We start from the raw sequence: 26001 nt of genomic DNA on the forward strand, positions 1-26001 counted from the left end.
AGTGTCCAAGAGCTTTTTCCTCTGTAAAGGGGCGATTGTCCAGTTTTTCGAGCGCGGTCACGAGCACTTTTCTTGGCACTTTGTAACGGGGACAGTCGCAAAGGAGGTGCTCAATCGTTTCCTCGCAGCCGCAGGTGTCACAAGTAGGGCTGTCGGCCATTCCAATGCGGAATGAATAGGAGTTCGTGAATGCCACGTCAAGCCACAGGCGGCACAGAAGTCTTGCTTCCGCTCGTAGTAACCCTGGTGGTAGGCGGAGTTGTAGATGTGGATCCAATCTGTGGAGGCGGGCGTTCGTGAATTCACTAATGTTCCACAGATTCTGCGTATGCTCGCGGGCGAGGGAGCGAAGACTTGTGGCTGCATCTGTCCTTGACAGCGGTAGGGGTACAATCTGGGCCCCATCATGGGCCGACCGGGCAGCGTCATACGCACTGTCATTTCCCGAAATTCCGCAGTGACCCGGTATCCACTGGTATATGATGTTGTGTCCCTTGTCGATTGCGTAATAGTGGAGTAGTCGGATGTCTGCGACTAATTGCGCATTTGATCCGTGGTTGAAAGGGGACAGCAGACACTGGAGAGCTGCCTTTGAATCACAAACGATGGACCATGGATGTGGTGATTTGGGACCTATAAACTCCATATCAGTAAGGATAGCTGCGAGTTCTGCAGCCGGCGATGACGTAATGTGAGATGTCTTGAAGTTGAGGGTGACACACTCTGCGGGAATCACCACTGCTCCAGCTGAACTTTTAGAGGAGACAGAACCATCCGTGTAAACGTGGATGCGTCCTCTGTGGTTGTCATGTAGCATTGAAAGCACTGTTTGTTTGAGGGCGAAAGTTGACATCTCCGTTTTCTTTTTGATACCGGGAATAACAAGAAGAGCCTGGAGTGGATGGAGGCACCACAGCGGTTGAGATGGTCGTGCTGCAGGCGTGAAGTTTGACGGTAAAGTTCCGTGGTTGGCGGCAATAATCTTGCTAAACGCTGAACGAGGTCGAGCGACAGGAAGGGAGGCGAGATGATGCGATCGAAGTCGGGCGAAGTGCCTGATATGCATCCTTAAAGTGTCGACTTGAAGATACGTATTGATGGGGCGGTCATGCGCGATGGCTATTGTTGCTGTGGTGGATGCACATCTGAAAAGACCAAGGCAAATTCGCAGAGCTTGAGCTTGTACAAACTGGAGGGCACGGAGGTTGGTCTTACCGGTCCCACCCAGTACACAGGTAAGCTATAGCGCAGGAGACCGAGGAACAGTGCGTTATAGAGTTGGAGCATCGCACTCGCAGACGCACCCCATGACTTTCCCGCAAGGAATCTGAGCACGTGGGTGATCATGACTAATTTCCTTTTTAGGTAGGAGATATGAGGACTCCAGGAAAGGTATCGATCTATTATCACTCCTAGAAAGCGGTGCGTCTTCTCATCGGTAATCGGTTGGTCTTACCGGTCCCACCCAGTACAGGTAAGCTATAGCGCAGGAGACCGAGGAACAGTGCGTTATAGAGTTGGAGCATCGCACTCGCAGACGCACCCCAATGACTTTCCCGCAAGGAATCTGAGCACGTGGGTGATCATGACTAATTTCCTTTTTAGGTAGGAGATATGAGGACTCCAGGAAAGGTCTCGATTTATTATCACTCCTAGAAAGCGGTGCGTCTTCTCATCGGTAATCGGTTGGTCTTACCGGTCCCACCCAGTACAGGTAAGCTATAGCGCAGGAGACCGAGGAACAGTGCGTTATAGAGTTGGAGCATCGCACTCGCAGACGCACCCCATGACTTTCCCGCAAGGAATCTGAGCACGTGGGTGATCATGACTAATTTCCTTTTTAGGTAGGAGATATGAGTACTCCAGGAAAGGTATCGATCTATTATCACTCCTAGAAAGCGGTGCGTCTTCTCGTCGGTAATCGGTTGGTCTTACCGGTCCCACCCAGTACAGGTAAGCTATAGCGCAGGAGACCGAGGAACAGTGTGTTATAGAGTTGGAGCATCGCACTCGCAGACGCACCTCATGCCTTTCCCGCAAGGAATCTGAGCACGTGGGTGATCATGACTAATTTCCTTTTTAGGTAGGAGATATGAGGACTCCAGGAAAGGTCTCGATCTATTATCACTCCTAGAAAGCGGTGCGTCTTCTCATCGGTAATTGCACGACCATGCGAGGCAAGTAACATACAGCGATACAAAGGTGCGATAGAAAGTATACACGTGCGTGTGTCGAGCTGTGGCAGTATTTCACTCGCGCGCATGTATGTTGATGGCCGAAGTTTGTGGAGATTATTTATTTTAGTTCGTTATGAGCTCGCTGAATAGCTCGGTATGACCTAGGATGCGAAGGAACGAAATGCCTTGTTGCTGTGCGGGTGGGTGCCGAGATCAGACGGAGGAAGGCAAGAAGTTATTTTGCATCCCACGCGGCAAACAAAACCTAACCAGAAGATAAATGTTGTCGCAAAGAATCGGACGGAAAGACTGAACCGTCGGTAACTGCCCGACTATGAGAAGAAAGTAACGTAGAGCGATACGAAGGTGCGTGGTTCTTTTTGCGTCCACTTGCATTTCCCCTTACCTCATCATGTCTACATTTCAGTTAAAAAAACACAGCTGACTTCACGTACTTATCCGAATCGTATTTCACGCTCACTGGGTCAACCTGGTCAACCTTGTCTTCTTTAGCGCCGATACGGTTGCTCCCTTTTTTTCTGAAAGTGGTTACAAGATAGCCAGATACCAGATATGCCAAATATGTGTGAAGTCAGCAAATACTTGCAGTTCTAGTTTACCGTCAGCGTAATAGCGGGGTTGAGGGTTTTAGTATGGCGTGATAGCGTAAGTGTACGTGCGGGACGCTATACCATTAGGCTTTGAATTTCGCATATATAGTGCACATAATTCTATATATGCGTGTGTCCGAAAAGTGCGAGATTCAGCACAATGGAAGCCATGAGCGCGTTATATTTGTACTTTCCATGTCCGGTGATTTGTAGCGAATAGTACAAGCTGTCTACCACAGCCTCCGAAATTCTCCGATCTCAGACGCCATATGCCACCGTCGCGCCTATCTCGAAAGGTGGCGCTGGCAGGTCGAAGGTTAGAGATGCTAAAATGTTACATCTGCCCTGCAGTCGATTTAGGAATCACTGACCTCTTTGAAGCCCTTGTTAGCCAGCGTGGTGGCGCTGACTAACACTCTCAGGGTTCTACTAGGAAACATAAATACGTAAGAAAGTGGATGGGGAAACACGCCGCGGTATAGCTCAATTGGTAGAGCATCGCACGCGAAATGCGAAGCTTGTGGGTTCGGTCCCCACCTGCGGCAAGTTGTTTTTTCATCCACTTTCATTTCCAATAATTTATCGTTTGTTTATATCATTTATTAAGCACAAGTAATTCCCCCTATGTTGTCCTCGGTGTCAGTGTTTGTTGGCTTCTTATGATACCCTTTTAGTAGGTTTCTCTTGTTAGGCTTGGACGCGAATTGGAAACGAGAAGCGATCTCGAAAACTCAAGGTTATCCATAATACTCGAAGCGGCCTGACACTAACACTTGCCACGAAGTGAATTCGACGAAAACAACGCCAAATTCAGTTCGAAGCGGGCGGCCGGGACCACCGCCATTTTAAGTAAACCTCGTAAACCACGCAGACGGTAACGTTGAGCACGAGTGTGCGTGTGCTAAACTGTCCGAGTCGTTGAGCGTTCTGTGCATGCGCACTTCGATACCGCTATTACGCTAAACATGCTTAACGAAAACTGTCTATTACCTTCAAAATAACCAAGGTGATGCATTGGCAGCGGTCAAGGAGGAAAGAGACTGGTCGGGCAGGGAAATGAAAACTCACCGGCCAAGCGATAACCGCTTGCGTCTGATTACACTGCACCAATCCCATTCTAATAGTGGCGGTGATAAAATACGTTCAGAGGACGCATGCGCTGGTAACGGACCGATTCTACTACGCAGTGACCGCATAGAACCGACATAGCGTGGGCGAAAAACTTTATCACCAATCAGCGTGCACTCGGCTAGCGTGCACGAGTGGTGATGACACGTTTGTATTTTTATAGCGATTTTGTGTCGTCATCCGTATGTCGAGCGCCCGTCCTACGTTCTATACTTAAGCACGTGAACACGTTAAACAAATGTTAGCACGTTTACGTTCCACAACTCCAATATAGGGCAGCATGTTCAGGTAAGGTCAATCCCATGGGGTGTCCCTACAATCTTAAATTTCAAGAAGAATTTTAATAGGACTTTATATTTCGCTGGACCTTCAGAAAGTGGCAAAGTATTCGCAGAAAGAATCCAGAGGAATTTGTTGATACGAAGAACATGAAGGAGGTTACCCAGAAAAGGCCCATTTTTAATGTTTCTGTCAAAAACCAGTTTGTCACTTTCCTTTTTGTTTGTTTTTGGCTAGAAAGATAGCTTGAATTTCTTTCATCTCCCATACAATGCGTAAGTATGAAGACAGTCCGTGCGCGTATTTTACTTTCCCGCTCTTTCAAAGTGCATTTTCTACTTTGCATCATTCGCGTAGAAACAAACGCGCGCGCTAGAAACTCGACCACGATGTACAAGCGATTTTTCTAACTCGTGACAATAAGAATCAGGACTATGCACCAAATGTAACGCATTTCCACCTTTTCCCAACACATGCCCCGATTCTGACCCTCGAGACTTGCCTTGCTCCGGCAACCAAAGCCGGGCCGCCGCAGAAAACGGGAGAAAGGGGCAGTCCGTGATTAGCGAATACTCAACCGCTACGGGGGGGAATAGGGGGCGACGGCGGAAAGGGTTCGAGCTCTCGCGACTCGATCCAGTGCGGCGATGCGCGTCCCTGCGGCTACACTGCGCAAGCGCAGCTATTCTGCCGCGCGAGCATTGGGGCACTCGCCTCGGCACGTGGGTTCTCGCGCTAGAACGCTTCGAGATGTCGCAATCGGCTACTGCGCCAGCAGGGCCGAGCTAAACGACCTTATTCTAAGGCCTTTTCTAAGGCGTGCGTGCCTTAGTCTAAGGCACGCATGCGACTGTATTGCTTATCCCGAGTTCGCGCTGTTTTATTGTACATTAAGGCGTCTAAACTTGACTTTCGCGTTACACCTGGAAAATGGAGCATCACCGCCATCCCAGAATTCTGTACCCTTGATTTCTTGCAGGGGAAAAAAAAAGCAACGTGCCAAGCGTGGTTGCACGCACACAACTATACGGCTGAGCATGCAATTTTTTTTTAATGAGGCCAGCAGACCATAATGTTCAAGTGGTATGTCTTTATCAAACCTTCACGCACTATAATTCAGTTTATCACACATTTAAGTATAAAAAAGCTGACAATAAGAAACTGTACAAATGGTTACACAACTTGCAGAGTACAATCCTCCAGTCTGTTCTTATAAAGCACTAACGTACACAGCAAACTGTGCACACTTATCAAATGTACAAGAAAGAAAAAAGGCCCACGAATTTTCTTGAGCCAAAGAACCCATGCTTTTTCTACAAATAGCGGTATAAAAGCCTGCACACATAAAACATGTCTACAAGTACAAAAATAATGCACGAACAAGAAAGCAAGACAAAGCAGGATGACAATCTTTGGAACACCTTTCTAATGAAAGTAATTATCCTACTGGCTGCCATCTGTCACTTCAAATTTCATGAGAAATATAGGTATAATACCTTTTTGCACAAGCTAGGTGCACACCTTGGCAGGGCTCCTAAATACAGCGAAAAGCAGATGCACATCTAGCACACGATCAATCTCACTTCACGCACCAGCCACTGGAAAGAAGAGAATGCATCCAGGCCACTCAGCCCAGCTGCAATAATTGTGGTCATCTCTGCCTAATAAGAGCTAGCTCCTCCGTCAACTCTGCTCAACATCATGGCTCCCCTGCTGTGGCACACGTTAACAGCCTCGCAAGCGCACACCATTTGACACAAGCAATTAACTACTATAAATAACGCTACCATGTAAAAAAAAATTACATCAATCCTCTACACAGTTTTCGTGCCTTTAAATTACTGGTATATGTGTCTTGAAGAGCCACTGGTCATCCAGACATATCCTAAAGGCATATTATTGGTTACATTAATTTATTTCTTGTTATCCAAGTTATAGTTAAACTGCCCTAAACAGCTTTTTTTTTTTCTAAGATTAGCAACAGTGCACTCTTTCTACAAATGTCCAGATTCCAGAAACATGATCTTGGCTTGTAGCGTGAAGTGAACATGGACATAGAAAGGAGCAGACAGGACGAGCGCTCGTCCTGTCTGCTCCTTTCTGTGTCCGTGTTCACTTCGCGCTACAAGCCAAGATCATGTTACCGTACCAACTCGCCCAACTGTCTATCCTTTTGCAGATTCCAGAAAATGAACCAAACCGTGAAGCTCACTTTATATGTTCATCTACCCGAAAAGCTGCTCAACCATGTCCAAAGCATGGTTATTTTTGACACAAGTGAAATCTGAGTGCATGTTTAAAGCTTGTTCATGTCTTCTAGTATAACTGTAGAAGTTGCACTGAGATCATGTCCTATCCAGTCTTAGCTGCTATGCCAAGTTTGACAAAAGTGGCCACCATAAATCAAGCCGAACAGCTTGTAGAACAATCAAAGTGTAGGAAGCACAGATAAGAAATAAAGAACTGCATTTGCTAATACTAATGGTGAAAATAGGTGTGCAATTTTTTACAAACAACTGTACAGTTGAAGCCATGTCATAATAGCGTCACCAGCAAAACTTCAGAATTGTGAATATTCCGAAGTTTGCTTCAGACAAAATGAAAAAGAATACTGTTAACTTGAGCACTCAGAAACAGAATTTACATGTGTGGTAAGGACAAGTATGTGGTTTGCATTAGTAAATTGTATTGAAATGGCTGATGGAAACAGGGATCATACTCCACTAAGCAAAACTATCAGACCAGCAATTGCGCAATAAAGGTGATTTTCTTCCCTGTTTATGAATTTAACTTGAAACTAAGAATTGTCAGAACTGGGCATTGTAAACTTTCCAGCGCACTTGATCAATTTCAGCTTGTGCGTCTGAAATGCAAATAGCTCTATTTTGCACGAGTCTATGATCCATATACTTTTGCCTACAGGTGCACAGTTATCACAGGCTGTCTAACATTGCCAAGTCCAAGTAGCCTGATATTGGTTGGACTAATGAACTGACATCAGCAGGCATAGATGGCCAATTGGTTCCAATGAACACAACAAGCAAACACTTGGAACTGTGAAAATACCTGTGGTCCATGATGAATGTCATACAGCTCACCTGGTATCATTGGTACAACTATATCCTGCGTTTATGCAGGCAAAACCCACTTGTACACCAAAGCTTACCCCGATTACAGGCTCGGCAATCCTCCCAGGCATTTGTTACGACTTGGCATGCAGTAAGGTGCCTTGCAAGATAACCATTTTCCAATGTAAATACAGTTGACATGGGGACATATAAGTCCATCCCGATCATGTTCAATGCTTATCAGGCATAAGGCATAATAGGTGTGAGGCTGCTGAGGATTCGTAATCCTGTGCAGCAATTTGAGGATACACCTAATTTTTCATGTCGCCATTAGACCTGGCACATTTAGTTTTACGAAGCAGGAGAAAATCATTAGGACATAAGCTCAAAGGTTGGCTTTATGACCGATTTAACTATACTCAAAAGTGAAACATTAATTGCAACAAGAAATGGTCAATTATTTGTCAGTAATGTCACACCTATTAGAGAATCTTAGATAGAAGGCCCCAATGCTTGTGTCCCCTTAAAGGGCAACTCCGGTGATTTTTTTATGTCCACTGATCTCAGAATTTTATTGAATTTTAAAGATTGGTTGCAATTGGATGACTTTCTACTGGCCACCTTGTGTTTGTGACATCAGAGACAACACTGCCACTATAGCTGAAATCGTCGCTTTAATCGCCACTGTCTAGTTCGGAAATTCTGTAAAAGCTCCCTGTGTAGCCAGAAAACATCAAGAGTTTTGCTTCTTTGGCATTAGCGTCACATGTACTGTGCGTTTAGCATGCATTCTGCATGTTTATATTATGGTAGTGTAGGATATGACATCAGTGACTCATTGTGACATCCCGCAAAGCACCTACCCGTTTCGGTCTCAGTATCTCATTTATTGCCTATTTAAGATTACTGATGAATTTCTAAGCAAATTGAACCGCCCTGCTGATGACAGGACTGTCAATGCCATTTGAAGATGACAATATCCTAATATCATTAAAAATGCCAGAGTTGCCCTTTAATATAAAATTTTCTATTATAAAAGAGCTTCAATGATTACAAAAAAAAAATTGTTTCGTAGTCCCTTAGGTGACTAGATCACAAGTTGCACCAAACCTTATACATAAGAAAATGAAATGAAAGAAAACACCCCACCACAATAGCCATCTAGGCAGCATAAACATGAATTGAAACACTTTAACTGCAGTAAAAAAATATATGTATATACGGAAAGGAACGAGAACAATGGCACATGGACTGTGCACTCTCGAGGTATGAGGTAAATACTTTTCCTAAAAGATAGTTGTAGAAATCAGTCAAAACGCACATAAGGCAGGACAATTACTCCTGTTCCCACTAAGAGGCTTGATTAAGAGCCCATCAAACTTCACACTAAGTACCATATATTTCTGCATCTCTGTTCTTTCCTTTATAAGATGCTTCAATTTCCCTCTTTGTACACGAAAACAAGCTGTGAGGTGAACGTCAAGAAGCTAAGCACAGCTTCTACTCATGCACTTTCAAAAATTCTTTAGAACTACAATAATGCCACTATCTGTACTGCCTGAACTGTTTTCAACTCTCACAAAAAAACTGCTTGGAAAAAGCAGCAAATTTTATGATGGCAGCAGTAATGCTGGCAGGTAACCACAACTTCCTGGACATGCAGCTTTTTTTTTTTTTGACATACAGATACAGAAAAAAGAAAGGTTACTGTGTGTGTGGGTTGTGCAGACATGCTAGATCTGTGTAGAATGGCTCTTAATCTTCTCGGAGACTTGAATGCTGGCTGTAACTGCTTACTAAGGCAGCCAGAGCACTCAAACTACTGCTACAGTCAAGGCATTTGCCATTTGATAAGCACTCTTGTTTGAACAACACACTCACGTAGTCCCACAACACTCTCTGTAGCAAAACACAGTTATAAAAATGAACTCAGGCTCTGCCACAAACAATATAATAGTACAGAAAGGACATTGGAAGCACTACCTGCATACCAGGCACCTTGCTATTACCAACTCTTCCTGAAGGGCTGATAGTGAAAGTTGATGCTTTGGAGGAGCTGGTAACACTGCCATAGCATCCCAACAACACACAATAAGAAATGCTCGCCTTTTTTTTCTTTTTTTTTTTTGAAGGGGAAGGGGTGCTGTAAAAAATGTGCACCTGTCTTCATAAGGGACACCCTGATGAGTTGGCAGCATTCAAAAAGAAAATAATGGTTCTGTTGACTATGCATATGGTGAGAGATGTATACACAAAAATTTCCACACATGACTAGACCATAACATAACAGCCCTGTGACAATGGGCCTCAAAAGAGTGTCAACACAAGCAAAAGTACATCTGAATGTGACCACTTCAGTTCAAGACAGCACAGCAGAACACTCCTCTGATACTTGTTTAACTATAAGCTTCGCCAGTCAAAGTGTACTGGGTTGAAGATATAACTGAGCTTTTCAGTTTTATCCTAAATGCATGGTGAAGTGCCTGCCAGTAAAATGTTTGCCAATTCTGAGAAACGCCAAAGAAACACTGGTTTGGCACCATTTAAAGCATTATTCCAATATATCACCTCCCAGAATGTAATCCAATGCAATTTCAATGCAGCAAAGCGAAAAATGATTGTTACATCTCATTCTAAAAAGGGGAGCATGGAAATGGCTACATTTCTTTATGGCGATGACATGTGCGGTATCGCTTGTTTTATTAATGAATGCCAGCAGCAGCCACAGTTTTCTGAACACACCTCATTTAGATTACGCACTGGAAATAGTGCACCAAGGGGAACATGTGCTATTACAAAGCCTAATTATGCATGCACCAGCTTCAATTTGAAGGTTTCAATCCATTGAAAACAAGTTACAAGAACGATTATGACTCTTTATAGCAAAATTTTTACATTCACTAAACGTTCTTCCATAAAAACTAACAGAAAATGGGAATTCACTACTGTTACATTATCATCTGCATTTCTCTATTAGTTAACTGTGCCTGTGATCAACGAACTTACTCTTGTGAGTCAACGAAATCAAAAATATAATGTCCACATTGTTGCTTGCATCTGAAATCTTCCTCAAGAGCTACGTAATCTTCCAAAATCTGATCTGGTTCACAGGAGCGTTTATGATTTCCCAGATATTTTTCAAAATGGACCCATGGTGCATGTACGCACAGCTGCTAAATGTCATGTTCAATTAATCTGTCCTGCTACTGTGGCAAAGGGCTTAAGAAGCCACGAGTTAGCGTTCGCACAGTGGTGAGCTGACAATCTTGTGCCGCTGATGACAAACTATATAAAATACCACATTAACTTCGGAATGTGATCAATGAAGCCCCTGAACTGTTCTTTGCCAACTACAGCACGACACACACTTTATGATAAACCGGAGATTTATCAAGCTACACTAAAAAACAGCGGTGTAGCCGACAGCTGATCTTTTCACCTCTACGACATTGTAGACATGATAGTAAACGAAAGAACTTAACCAGGGAATCATTTCTCGGATGTCTTTACAAATAATTTTCATGCTTCCGTATGTATGAAAAAATTTTGAAACAAAAACAGTTGTTGGAACTAAGGAGCTACTAAATAGAACTGTTTCACAAGCTCCCTAACCATAGTGATAGCTGTGTTAGGTGCTTACAGTTTAATATGGCCAAGAAATCAACAGTTTGCGACTATTCCCTTCTTTCTGCGATCAAAACATTCCTCTTGCACTGCTGCATGGACACAGGTATTTTTACGTTTGTTTACACATGTGTATTTAAGCAAAAAAAGTTAATCTTAAGCTCATCTTCAATGGACTGCTGCCAATGTTGTGCAGCGTGTAAAGCAATAAAAACACCATCATGCACTGAAATAAGCAGTGCACTACCATGAAGGTGCTTCTCATGGTGGCCTTGAGCAGCTTTTCATCTTCTCCTTTTTGACATTTTCACAACAAAGTGCCTCACCAAAATTCACAGGTCTTTGAATAATGAATAAACAAAGAAAGCAATGACCAATAGTAAACAAAGTAAACACTGCAAGACTAGAAAACTATCAATAACTATTTTTCCTCAAAATAAAGATAGAGTCGCGACGTTAGGAAAAAGAGAAGAAAAAATGAAAAAATGGGGTTTCAGCAGTTGCATAAGATATAGAACTGCCTTTTACAGACTTGCATTGAATAAGTTCACTGATTTTACAACAATAACCAAACAAATCAGCCTTACCGACACTTGAATATATCATAGATCGCAAGTAATGTCAATGACATCAGCATCACACCAGCATTGCAGTAGCGACATTCAAGGTATAGCAGTACATGTGACACCAACATTTATAATTTTTTAAGCAGCAGAATTATCAATAATAATAAGGATGGTCTCATAAATAGATGAAGCATGTGACAATGATGCAGGCTGCATGCCTATGCAAGCAATGCATAACACAAACAAAAATAAAGTCTGAGGGCAGAAAAGCAGCATTTCTGACCGACATGCACACACACACACGAGTTGTAAACTTCATGCCAGTGAGGCAAACATACACAAAATGCAAGTTAAAAATTATGTGGTATGAATTACATGAAACAACAGCTGCTCTTATGTCCTACCCACAAGGGCAGTGAATACTGGACGTGAGCCGCACCAGCTATGTATCATGCAGCCACTCTCTCATGGTCAGGAAAAATTAAATGGAACAAAATACTTTGAAAAGAACAACAATGAAAGCTCCCTGCCAACGAAACAGCAAAATAGGTAGAGTCCCTTTGCACTTTCAAGTTGTAACTGCAATTGGGCATTAAATGAATATAGATCACATTCTACAATGCTTACGAAATAAAATTGGGCATACATGTCCTTACAGCACTGGCACTAATCCTGAGAATAAAATAAACAGCCAAAATGCTTTCTTTGGCGTTTTTATCAAAACGGACAATTTGAGCGATTCTGAGAACAACATTAAAAATTGCCACACACATTCTCAACATTGGTCTTGGAGAGAACTTACTGGGCTATCCGTCAGAATCGACACCACGATACAAAAGAGCTCAAGAAATGCTGTGACACCGAACTCTGAACATGGCAGCAGTTTGCACGTCTCTTTGCCAAAACACTGACATGCAAATGTAAACTTGTACTGGAGAAGCAGCAAACAAGAGCACAGTTTAACACCACTAAAAATTGGACCAAGTGTCCACTGTCAATGTGTGTGTGCAATCCTTTGGCAGAAGTACTACAACGGCTGTGATCCTTTCCAGTCTCTCAGGTCTCAAAGTGTTTGTAGATGGACGTCACATAAGCCATGATTGACTGCCAGTCCGGGCGCTCCAGGCAGATAAGTTCATTGACATTCTGGAAGAACATTAAGCACCCTCGAGTTGGCACAGTGCAGTGTGCACGATAGCAATGAATGCACTTTCAAAAATTTAATAGGGAAATGGAGTGACCAGTTCTGCTTACAGAGTTGAAACACATTGTAATGAAGTTGCATTCTACGCAAGAATACCTTCGTTATATCCAGTATTCGTTACAAGCACATATTTGTTGCATGTTGATTTATAAGCAAGAGACATTTCAGACTTACTTTGTTATATCTGATAATTTGTGATGTCTGTGTTCGTTATACCAAGGGCTGCCTATATAACAAGTGGGGCTAAGTTCGCTTTCCCCAAGTCACTTCTAAGTACTTCGGTTGCCTGTTACAACCTTCTGAGTCTGTCGGTTTGAATGTTATGGTATCTTAATCCAGAAAGCAGTACAGTCGATCCCGGATATATCGAACTTGAATCGGATTGCAAAATAGTTTGACATATTCATAATTTGAAATATAAAATACATCATCTGAACCTTATCCAAGATTTCCACGTCTCTGACAGTTTTTGAGACTGAAAAGTGAGAACTTACTGATTTGCTACTCCAAGGGCGTGTCAAATGAACAAAATTTGACCTATTCTTTGCCGACTAATGCTGCACGTTGCGTTGTGGAATGGAATGGTCTTTACCACTAACCCTGAAAATCCCTGCCACACAAATGCGCGACTGCAGTGTGGCTCGCGCATGTCAATGTGCTTACAGCGCATTTTTAATGTGATTAGCACTCTTTTCCTACTTCAGGCGTTTTCAGCCCGCCCGCCCGCCGTGCCAAAGCACTCCCAAATACCATGCCAAAACACTCCCAAGAGAAAAATGGACTGCAAGACTGCAGGAAGTGGACGCTGTACTTTTCTTGAAGCAAGAAATCACAAAGCAGCAAGCAATACCAAAAAACATGCTATCCATTTACACAAAAAATAAGAGGGCTATTGAAGGCAATTTAGAGGCAGAAGTTGCCAGCGAAAGAAAGAGGTTGCGGCCCGCAAAGTATCGCAACCTCGAGAAACACTTCTCATTTGGATTAAGGAAACGTATGTGCAGGACATACCACTGAGCAGCCCCTCATACTGGAGAAGGCATTGGATTTCACTCTGCAGCTGGGCTACAATGACTTCACTGCTTCAGATGGATGGCTGCACCATTTTCGCGAGTGTTACAACCTTGTTTTACATGCTATGTTGGGAGAAATGAAGGCCATGAACATAGAAACGTGTGAAGTTTGGGGCTCTGTGGTGCTTCAAGGCTACATACGTAAGTATTCTCCGCAGGGCACATTTATTGCAGATGAAACTGCCTTATTTTTCAAATTGCTGCCCACCAAAACCATTACGTATAAAGCCGACAAGTGCATGGGAGGGGAAAAAAGTAAAGAAAGAATAACTGTGATGGTTGCAGTGAATATGATTGGGACTGAAAAGTTGCCACCGTTCGTGACTGGCAAATCAAGAAGTTTTCATTGCTTCAAGAACATCCGGTCCCTCCCAGCGGACTACGCAGCCAACAGAAAGGCCTGGATGGCGAGGGAATTGTTCGCACGGTGGCTAATGAAGATCGACAAGAAGTTCGAAAACTGTGGCTGCAAAGTCCTGCTTCTTGTAGAAAACTGTTTGGCTCATAAGGTCAAGGTTGAGACAAAGGCCATTGGGCTGGTCTTCCTTCCAGCAAACACAGTAACGGCGCTGCAGCCCATGGACCAGGGTATCGTCAAAATTTTTAAATCCTTTTATCGGCCCCACATGTTGGAACAAGTTATTTTATGCAACAACTACCGAGTGATGCTCCTAAGTGCGCTACACATGGTTGTGTGTGCTTGGGAGCAAATGACAGCGGTTACGAAAGCAAATTGCAATCGCCACTGCAGCTTCAGCATGGAAGCAACGCAAGCTAACGAGTCATCTGCACTCAAACATGGCATCACCGCCCATGGCAGAAGTTTTGGAAGGCGTCTGCTTTGCGGACTGCATTGATGTGGACATCAAGTGCAGTAGTATGTGGTGCACTCACAGATGAAGACAATTTCTCAGGTAAGAAGCTCAGAACCTGTCAGTGCCAGTGACGAAGAGGAGGACGAAGCACCAGTGCAGCCCTCTGCTGTGGAAGTCATGGTCAAATAGAATGCTACCTGTCTCTTCTTCAGTTACGAAGAAGGCAAAGAAGAGGCCTTCCACCAGATTCGCTTGTTAGAGCAAAATGTGCTATCTGTCACCTTCAAGAAAAAAAGGCAAACCGCAATCACCAAATTAAAAAAAAAATTGTTGACATGCCCTACTGCTTCCCAATCGCAGTTTTCTGTTGTTCTTCTTCACATTCGTTAGTTCGAACTTTCGTTAATTCGAATTGAGGTGGCTTCCCCTTGCGGTTTGAATTAACAAGCTTTTACTGCATGCACTGATGGTCATGATGCCATCGTGGTCGTTGAATCATCATCGTTTCAGCTTTGTCGTTCAACCCTCATCATGCCATCTTCGTCATGCAGTTGCCATGCATTCGTTGTAATACCATCGGCGTGATGCAGTCGTGGTCATTGAATCGTCGTCACTCCAGCTTTGTCATCCGACTCTCCTCATGCCGCCAACATGCTGCCATCATGCCACCATCATACCATCTTCGTCAAACAGTTTTCATGATACAGTCTTCAATCCCATCGTCATCATACACTAATCATCATCCTACTGTCTTTCCATGTGTCATTATGTCGTTGTCATACAGTTGTCGTCATGCTGTCGTAGTCCTTACATCAGTCTATCCATTGTCAGATCTGACTCTTGTCATGCCACCACCATCACACCACTGTCATCACATGGGCGTCGTCATACCACTGTTGTCATGCCTCATCGCTATCATACTGTGATTTTACCATTGTCATCCCTTCAGAAACTTCTTCACATGGCCATCATGCTGTCATCATATGGCCTTCATTTCACTGACGTCATCTTGTTTCGTTATGCTGTCATAATGTTACTGTAGTCGTTGAATCGTGATTATGCCATCATCGTCACTGCGTAGTCAGACAGTCATGTCATGCATCTGTTGTCATACCATTAGGCTTATACCATCGTCGTCATTCTAGCTTCATGATCCGGTTGTCACTGTCGTTATCATGCCGTCGTCATCATACTGTCATCGTTTTACCATCGTCATCATTTCAGAATCGTCATCCTGTCAGTGTCATGCAGTGGTCATTCCTTCTTCATCATTCCAGTGTCACTGTATCGTTGTTATATAGTCATCATCATGGCGTCATGCTCATGGGTGATTTTGGCAAGCGAGTGCCATTGTACAGTGGGCCGTTAACTAGAGACAATGCATGTCGCATATAGCCGAAGCAATGGAAGCCTCAGAATGAGTACAGATTTTAAATAAACGGGAATTCTGCCATATGGTGTGTTGCTACATTGTTTGATTGCTAATCACATTACAGTAAAACCTCGTTAAACCGTACCCGCTTAAACAGTAGTTTCATTTTAAAAGTAGTAAAGTCAAATCCCAGACTCAGCAGCCATTGAACATAATGTGTTTTGTATCCACATAAACCATACCAGCTTTTTGTGTACGCATTGGTTAAAACGTAGTGTTTCAACTTTTCATCGCACAAGCACGGCGGTGCATCATCTTCATCGAGCAGCCCGGCAGAACAACAAGCCTTAGAGATCAGAAAAATGGCCTTCAAGCGCCCTGTGCGTTTGCGTGTGAAGCCACATCAACATCAACATATTTCAACACCATGCCAGAGAGCGTTATGGCATCATGCAAGTGAGGACTCACGTCATGCTGAAGCTCGGATAAAAAAGACGCCGGGTGCTCAGCATAGAAGAAAAATTAAACATCGTCCATGCTATCGAATGTGACACGAAGAAGTTGGCGCTGGCACGCGACAGGGATCTGCTGTTGATTACGGTGCGTGGCATTTGGAATGCGAAAAAGTTGCTCGGCAGCGCTGCTGCGACCGTGAAGACATGTCGGCTACGAGGTTCGACTTTTTGCCATCGCTACCTCTGTTGTTGCCGAAGTGTCGACTAGCAACAGTGATGAGGACGACACAGAAAGCGACAGCGCGGGCGATTCAGACCTGACAGTGGCATAAGCTGTGCGTTACGTCAGCCTCACGAATGCAATTATCGCAACGAGAACAGGGGCACGATAACTCTATTCCAAACGAAAATTATTCCAAACTCCGGCACCTGGCAATGAAAACGGCGCCCCCACTTCTGCAGCACTACTGCGTGCGTACACGGAGAATACAGTCGCGGACTGATTTTCCGGACTCCAAAAATTCGGACATGCTTGATTATTCAGTCTGCTTCGCGGCACCGCCATTCTCCGCATAGACCATAATGTATAACAACTGCCGAAAGTTCGGACACCTTGCAACCTCTCGTCCGATTTTTCGGACACTCCTTGAGCCAACTCAATCGAGAGCACCATGCACTGACTGACTGGTACATGGTTCGACTAGCTGAGTGACATTTTTGTTTTGAACGGAACCTCCTTGCTGCCCCACGAAGTGGCACTGCTGGAAATTCCCGTTTATCATCATCGTTTCTGCCTGGTTCGATAGAGTTGCTACAGCAGTTCTGGTCTCAGCTTAGTAAGCCACGTCAAGACAATCCAGCAGCTGATTTGTTTGTTTCTTCGTGCACAACGCTGCGAGTAGCTACGTTTCTCGTTTGTGCGACTGGTGTCGGCGTGACGGCGTGGTGGCGTTTGCTTTGTGTGCTGTGTCGAGGCTGCGGTTATCGCATCAAGTGTCTAATGGCGCCGGCAGTGCCTGCACAGACTGCGCTGGGGCATGCCGGCAGGCAGGTACCGGGAGGGCTAGGATTTGTCACCTTCCGATGTGCTCCCTACTGACGCCGAAAATGTTCTGCGGGGACCTGCACAATGGTTGCATTGCGATTTCGGACACCGTCTCATTTGACAGTTTTACAGGTGCTGACATGCTGTACTGATATGCACAGAACTCGATGACAGCGAGCTCGTTCGTCAGGTTTCTGCTGCACCGCCGGACAATGACTCCGAGTCGGAAGATGACGCACCATGTGCTACACTACCGTCGCATGCGGAGCTAGTACAAGCAGTGACTGTGCTTTTGGCCGCCTATAGTGACCGTACGACCCGCTCCGAGATTCAGGCTTATTTGATTGCGCGTAAACAGAACAGCGTGTGGCGGCGCATTCACGATTTCTTCAATCCTGCTGCCGAGCCCGAATAAGCGCGTGGAAATAAAGGATTTCTTTCTTTTTTTTTCTTTCTTAATCTGCTTTTTCGGACACCTGTTTATTCAGACATTTCCGCAGTCTCCGTGAGGTCCGAATAAACGGTCAACAACTGTACGTAATGCCAATGGGGAATCTGCCATGCGAGCGTTTGCCGAGAAGAGGCGGCTGGCTGAAAAGCTTGCACGCAGCTTCAGTAAGTTTGAGGCCGCTGTCGTCGTGCTAGGCCGCAGCAGTATCAAAACGAAAATAACACTTTTGTCATGCGAACTGAATAAATACTGAATGTTTTTTTCCCCTTACATTGCACTCTCTCTGGGTTCCGTTTTCGACAGGTAAGTGAGCGATCTCATGCTATTTCGGTAAAACGGTACTACCGTTTCGTACGTACTTTTCCCGAGCTCTGGCCAACTACAGTTTAACGAGGTTTCACTGTACCATCGACAATTATCGTGAGATGGGTTCTGCCGGAATCTTTTTATTCAGGGAAGGAAATGGAACTAGCCAAACTAGCCTGCATAGATACGTGCCATGCTGCAATCAGCGTGCTGCAATCAAATCACAGGTGGAATGTGCCCAGCCGCATGTCCGTAGCAATACCAACAATACGTTGTTTAAACGGCTGATCATCACACCAGACTGTTGTGTTGAGCTTCGGAACCAACTTTCTGCTAGAACAAGTTGTCTTCACTCCTCAATCATCCTAAAAGATTCACCAAAGATTATGATACTCCCTAATGCAAAATTTGAGCACAGCTCTATATGTGCTTAGATTTCACAAGATATTGGGTGGTGCGGACAATCTGTCTCGTGCGGCATATTGAAAATGGAGTGAAGTGTGGGGTGACTGCCACGCTAATCTGGAGATCGCGAGAGGCCGTACGTGGGTGATGTGTGGGCGCGATTCACAGCAGGCGCCCCAGACGGACCTCCCAGACAATGGGTGCTGCACCTGCACTATCTTGTAGTCATCGTCACCACACTATGCATTTCATGTCACACTTTTGCCATACCCTCCTCCTTTGCTTTCCACCTCACGGTTTCTCTGCATCCTCCTACTCCTCCTCCATTTTCCTCCTCTCGTCTGTCATCCCCTCCTATGCATCACATTTGCCGTAGGAACGGGCGTCTAAAAGCTGCAGTCTAAAATGTCTCTGCATCTCTTCTTACATGCTGCTCAGCCCTCCGGTGCCTCGCAGCCATTAAACCTCTTCATTTTTGGCCCTTGCTCACCGGCCCTTGCGTCGGTGACTGCTGACAATACACACACGCAGTTTAGAAAATGGCTTTCAGCTGGCAGGACATCCGAGTTTGTTCTCACTCACGTGTAACCATGCGAGCATGAATGAAACAAGTTCAGTGCGGACCCGCAAATTCCACAGCGATGAGTCTTGCACGTCATTGCTACAATGGTCTTCCTGCGACATGTCAATGTGGTGTGTTGTGGTTTTGTTAAATAATTCTGAATGTAAAGATCCATACAGGTTGGGATTGTATACATTTTGGCTGCTCATGGAGTCTTAAAATGCCATTTGCGGAAAGCCTTCGTCTACAAAAAGATGAACCTGGCGGCACAGCACCTCCAGTTCAGCATCCCATGTCCGGTGCCAGTCAGTGAAAAGATCAAGTGTCACCCGCTTTTTCTTGGGGAGCCTGTATCGGACAGGAAGGCCTTTTGCACTCTAGAAGCAGAGTGGCTGTTGCTAATAACAAAAGGCTGCAGCCTGCACGAGCCACCCATTTGGCAGCGGGCAACACTGAGACACCTACCCTGGTTATTTTTCCTCCACGGCATGTACCGTCCTTCAGATTCAATCTCTTGCTTGACAGCATCTGCCAAACAGTGTAGTTTCAAATTTGTCAACAATAAATATTTCTGACAAAGCAAGCAGTGATTGTGTCTCTATTAGGAGAAGCGCACTTGTAGAGGCGCATCACATCGCTGTGTTCAAAATATCAGATGTGGCAGTGAACGGGATTTTGAAGTACACATAGTACATTGGTATACTTTTGCTTGGGATTTTCAAGGGGATTTTACAACTGTTCAATATAGACAATAATTTGATTTATACGAACTTGATATATCTGGGACCAACTGTAATTTGATGCATGTTTAGCATCATGAGCTCTCTCACATGGTGAAATTGTCAGTCGTCTAAGGCAGGAGCACCAATGTATACCCATAACTCATCATAAATGTGAAGCGCAACCGTAAGTATTATTATTAATTTGCTATCGATGCTTAGCACAAGGTAGCACTGTAATCAATAATTACGGCTGGTTCTGACTGTTTATGTGACTGAGCAGATTTAAATTCAATTATGCCCCAATATGTATATGAAGGTAGTACAGACGCCAACCGATAAATCGGACATTGATAATCTGGACATGCATGGTAATTTGGACAGCTTCGCGGCACCGCCAATGGCCGCATAGCCTTAATGTGTAAAGACAACCAATATTTCGAACAGCCGCTAGCTCTACATTCGATTATTCGAACTCTGTCTGTGGCTGTAGCATACGCTGACTCTGCAGCCATTATCTACTCTGGCAACCTTGATGAGACGTCCAGTATGGCTTCAGATATACGAGACAGCAAGTATGGCCTCAGAGGTTATAAACTAGGTGGTAATCACTGAGGCTTCGCATTAGTCACAGCACTGTGCTACAGAGATTTAACTGCAAATGCCAATCTTGCGGCTTTGCCTGAATTGTGAGGTCGTATCAACATCGCAATCATTACATCCATTCCGGCACCACCGAGCATGGCCCGCTCTTGTTTGTTGAATTTGCCTTCTGGACAGCATTCCACCATTCAGTGTTTGCTTGTTTGTTTAGTATGCATTCCGGACAGCGCTCTGCTGGCTCCAAGAAGTCTTTCTTGTGAAGTTATCGACAGTCCACGTCAAATGGCGCCAACGGTGGCCTCGCAGTCCGACTCTGAATGAGTCTGAAGTCCCAGTCCGAATGAGCCAGACTCTGCAACTGAAGAGCCTGAACTTCCGCATACCCCAACAAGCCCAAATGCGGACATCATTGATGACCTGGTAGGCTGCAGTGTGCCCATTCCTGCTGCCATTACATATGTAGACTCTGCAGGCGACGGCAATGCGGTGTCGATCATCATCGTCATCGATGATGATCGGTGATGATGATGATCATCATGATCAATCATGATCATGAACTGCCCAATTGTTTCGTCATCGTTCAGTTCAGCTGAACTGAACGATGATGAAACAATTGGGTAGTTCTCCCACCGTCAGACAGCAACTCTAACTTCGAGGATGATGATATGCCGTGTGCTCCAGAGCCTTCACATGCAGATCTGACTCAAACCTTTGCAGTCCTTACATCGGCGCACAGAGACAACAAAAAACTGGCATAAATACAGGTGGACTTGGTTGCACCTAAGCGGAAGTGCGTGCAGAAATGAATCGACCACTTCTTTCTTGCACAGGGGCCTTAAAACGTAAATAATATCTGTATTTGGATTCATTTGTTTCTTTGGACATTCGATAGTTGGGACTTATTTGTGTTCCCCATTGAGTCCGGATTATTGGTTGTCGACTGTATTGCAAAAACCAGAGTTTTAATAGAACAAGTCAGGTTTTCATATAACTTCTTCAAATTAAGCAATGCACTTCTTTTGAGACACTTTTGGACAAGCTGTCTAAAAGTGTCCATAGCTAGTCATGTGTAGAGGGGAATAGATGCATTACGAGCAACAAAAACAGCGCTAAAGAACAGGACGAGCAGAGGGACACAGACAACAGCGCTGGCTAACAACCAAAGTGTCTTTATTCTTTCAGTCAGCATATACCGTATAATGCGGAATATAAGTCGAGGCGGAATATAGATCAACCCCCTTACATTGAAGCAAAGAAGTCAACATAAAAATTATAAGCCACAAAACTTCGTTCTATTTAGTGGTGCTGCCAGACTCGTCACCTGCTCATTCGTTTGAGCTGTCAGAACTCTCATCCGAAGACGACTGCTTTTCACTGGCTGTGTCCCACAACATGTCATCCTCGGTGCCGTCTGAGGAGTTGCAAATGCAACACTTCTTGAATGCCCGCACCACCATATCGTCGAGCAGCGAGCGCCAAGCCTTCAACACCCATGCGGCCGCAGTGGCCACAGTGGTGAGAGGCGGCCTGCGCAGCCGGCCGGTTGGGGTCGTTGGGTTGTCGCCGGCCATCCACTGATTATATTGTTGACGGACACGGTCTTTAAAGGGCTTGTTGAGCACGACGTCCAGTGGCTGAAGTGTTGACGTCATGCCTCCCGGAATGACGGCGAGTTCCGTACTCCCGTCACGGAGTGCCTGCTTCACACCTACGGTCAAGTGCCCGCGAAAGGCATCGAAGATGAGCATGCTCGGACACCGCAGGAGTGCGCCGGGTCGCCGATTCCAGACGGTCTTAATTCAATTGAGCATGAGGGCCTCGTCCATATAGCCCTTTTCATTCACGCGAACGACAACATCCCGCGGAAATGCCTCTTTCGGCAGCGTCTTCCTCTTGAATATTATGTATGGGGGCAGCTTTCTGCCATCTGCAGTACACACAAGCATCAGCGTGAAGCGCGAATGCACGTTCCCCGTAGAAAGAAGCTTGACTTCTTTTGCACCGCGTTCGCACACTGTGGTGGGCGACGGCATGTCGAACCACACCGGCGTTTCGTCAGCGTTGCCGATCTGCCTCAACATGTAGCCATGCTGCTGCCGGAAACGCATAACATAGCGTTGGAATTCGACCAGCTTGTCCTCGTATGCCTCTGGCAGCTTCTGGCAGATTGATGTGCGCCGTCGAAGTGCGAATCCCTTGTGTCGCATGAAGCGACGAACCCAGTAAATGGAGCTCTTGAATTGTTCCTTGGGCAGTCCGGATTCTCGGGTGATCTCAATAGCTTTGATGCAGATGAGTTCTGCTGTCACTGGCAAAGATCTGGCACGATGCTCACGGACGAAATCCGCCACCCTGTCTTCGAGCACCGGGTGCACCGCGCGGCGCCCGCGATTTGGGGTTGGGCTGCGTCGGTCACCAAGGAGGCGATAACGATGCGGATGCCAAAAGGTCTGCTCTCCTACATGTTGCCAAACAACTATTCATGTTGTGCCAAGGGCCGGTATATAAGTCAAGGGGTGACCTTTTAGTAATATTTTTGGGGAAAAACCTCGACCTATATTCCGCACTATACGGTATACTCCACCACTATCTCAAACCACAGAATCAACAGAATTGGGCATGCGCAGGGGGGGAAAATTGCAATTAATGCGATAGAAAGGCAATCTCCTTCGGAAGGAGAGAAATATAGGGAAGGCTTAGGCATTCTTCGCTGCTAACATGAATGTGGAAAGCTTCGACCTTAAGACGTGCACGGTCATCGCGGTATTTTGACAGGTAGGTCACATCTTTCAAAGACGGCTTGCAGCCACATTCATTGCAATGCAGTGATAACTGACTATCTTTAGCTCGTTTTTGAACTTTAAGTGCTCGTGCATGCGGTCACTGATGCATTGCCCTGTTTGGCCGATATAAAAATGCTTGCATGAAAGGGGAATCTTATACACCACACAGTTACAACAGTTGCCAATAAATCTCTGTCTGTGCTGCTTTTTACAACTTTTTTTGTTGTTCTCGGTCACCCGATTGACTTGATGGCACAGGCTACCTAACTTATTTCAGGCAGTGAACAGAAACCTAACGCCTGCCCTGCCGACAACCTTTTTGAGATTATGCACAACGTGGTGCACATATGGGATAACCGCAACCATCTGCCGTGAGCGATTCTCAGATTGAGCAGCTGCCAATTGCTTTCTTTTAAGGTTTGTTGCGAGGCTTTCAGCGATGCTGGTTAAAAGCGGTACCGGGAAACCTGCGAGCTTCAGCCTGGCTACTTGCTCTTCGAAGCTTGCATCCACTTGGTGGTGTTAGATATGGAGCTGTTTCCTGCGATTACTTCGAGTTCCCCAGACCACATCGGATTGCAGCACAGCTAATTGAGGAATGCCGAAGCAGGAAAGCACATTCCAGAGGAGCGGCCGAGCAAACAAGTTTAAGGCAACAAGTTCACGTGCCAACAAGTTCGTGCGCCGCCGGGATTAGCAGGTGGGCCTCCGACAATGGAGCATGAGCAGCCCTCCCCTTCTCCTCGTTCGAAGTGCATTGCCAGTCTGCGAGGCAAGACCACAGAGAGCCGCCAGGTGGGACACCGCGACACAGGCGCCTACCATTGGCTGAAAGTGGCGTCATCGGAGCGGACTCTCCCATTGGTCAAACATGATGTGACTTACAGTGCTCGAAGGGTTTATAAGAAGCCTTCCAGAGAGACCTGAGATTCTGGGACATTCCCTGATTCCCTGATTCACCTCTCTCGAACGTCTTGCCGCGGGCCGCAGCGTCCGAGTTGCTGCCGGCCCGTAATGACTGTACGAATGTTCATTGACGTCTCACCTCCTTGTACATAATGTAGAATAAATCCTCCCAAGTCTGGGGTTTTCATCCCGGAGCCCGTCCTTCAACCCCTACATCTGGTTGGCAGCGGTAGGATCGCCTCCGAATGCATCAGCTGGTGGCAGCGCTACGTATCAACCTTCGTCGAGACAGATCCTAAGGAACCGGGAAGAGCGAAGAAGAGAGAGCCTTCGTCGAAAGAGGTCCGAAGAAACTGGGAGTAGCGAAGAAGGAGCGAGCCTTCGACCCAGGGAGTCCGGGAGGAACCGGGAACAGCGGACGAATGAACCGGATGGCAGGGTGCTGTAACCGTAAGTGAGCGCGTGGTTTTTTTTCCTTATGATTCGCCAGACTCAAAGGTTGTGTGTTCAATTTTGATAGTTCTGGGAATCGGGAGTTTGATGCATTGTGTGTTTGCACAAATTAATTAAGGAAAACAGTTCTAACCACCTGTCGGGGCAGCTGCCATGGATCTTAGAAGGTTGACGAGGTTAGACTTGTTGTTGGTGTGCGACGATTTGGGAGTTGAGGCGGACGAACGGATGGAAACGCCAGCTATCATAAAGGCGATTAACGATAGTGGCAATGATGAGAAAAGCATTGAGCTTGCTTGGGAGGTGATACAGGAGCCACGGCAGCGTGAGCGTCGTGTACGTTTGCGACAGCGTCGTGAACTTAGGAGTAAGCGTCAGCATGAAGAACGCGAGAATGAACGGAAGCATGAGCTTCAAGAACTTACTCTTAGGTGTGAGCTTCACGATCGTGAGAATCAACGTAAGCTTGAGCGTGAGCAAAAGTATGAGAGAGAGAAGGCAGCACTGATCAAAGAGATACAGTATTGTGATCAGTTATTGGCACAGAGACAACGGCTGTCTGAGAATTCTGTACGTAGTACAGAGCGAAAGAGTGAGGCAGCATCGAGCGGATTTTCGCCAGAAGCCGACGAGGAGAGTAGTGCCTGTGAGATTAGCTGCAGATTCATAAGTGAAGGGAAAAGGCTAGCTGCTAACGATGCCTTAGTGGCAACAGAGGCCGTTAAAGGCCGCAAGGAGAGCGACGAGGTGCTGTGCCAACAGATGACTGTGGAGACAGCTAGGCCAGCTGCGAACAAATTGGCACAGTTACCGCGTGTGTGCGTCGCATCTCATGGTATCGAGGTCGTTAGCGAGGTACAGAATACTACGGACTTGACAGACGCGAGCACCCATGTCGAGTCAGATCTGCGTGCAGAAGAGAAGTGCCAGCTGGACGGTGCAGTTGAGAGTAGTTCTCGGGATGGCGAGCTCCGTAGCTCACGAGAGAACAACTGCATTGTTCAGGGATTGGTGCGGCTCTCCGCCAGTCTAGATAGCCTAGAGAGGGATGATTCAGTTGTTAATCATTCGGACTGTGCGCGTGAGACAGCGATTGATACCGACGGGCTGTGTGCCGATGCACAGCGTGCGCTGGGCAATGTAGTAGAGGGCAGTTCGCAAGAGTGCGAGTTGTCTTACTCGAGTAAAGCCTGCTGCACTGTGCCAGAGTCGGTTGAGCTGTCCGCCAGTCGAGGCAGAGAGAATGTTGATTTAAATGAAAATCAATTAGACTGTGCGGGTAAGAGACCGATCCGGGCCGACGAAATGTGTACCGGCCAGCACGAGGCACGAGAAGGCGACATGAAAGTGAGTGCGAAGAGAAAGCGCCGTAAAAAGAAGCGCAGTAAAGACCGGA

General features: G+C 45.7%; 1 protein-coding gene across 7 annotated transcripts in view; it reads right to left on the reverse strand.

The window, feature by feature from the left end:
* Window positions 1-6324: 6324 nt before the first annotated feature.
* Window positions 6325-26001, reverse strand: part of LOC135898567 (cytospin-A-like) — a 138893-nt gene continuing 119216 nt past the window's right edge. For all 7 annotated transcript variants that reach the window (XM_065427594.1, XM_065427592.1, XM_065427598.1 and 4 more), the window contains exon 18: window positions 6325-12599. In XM_065427594.1, the coding sequence (XP_065283666.1) occupies window positions 12510-12599 (90 nt within the window). In that variant the 3' untranslated portion in view covers window positions 6325-12509. The remainder of the gene's footprint in view (window positions 12600-26001) is intronic.

Source organism: Dermacentor albipictus, chromosome 2 (assembly GCF_038994185.2).
Source record: "Dermacentor albipictus isolate Rhodes 1998 colony chromosome 2, USDA_Dalb.pri_finalv2, whole genome shotgun sequence".
Classification (NCBI taxonomy): domain Eukaryota; kingdom Metazoa; phylum Arthropoda; class Arachnida; order Ixodida; family Ixodidae; genus Dermacentor; species Dermacentor albipictus.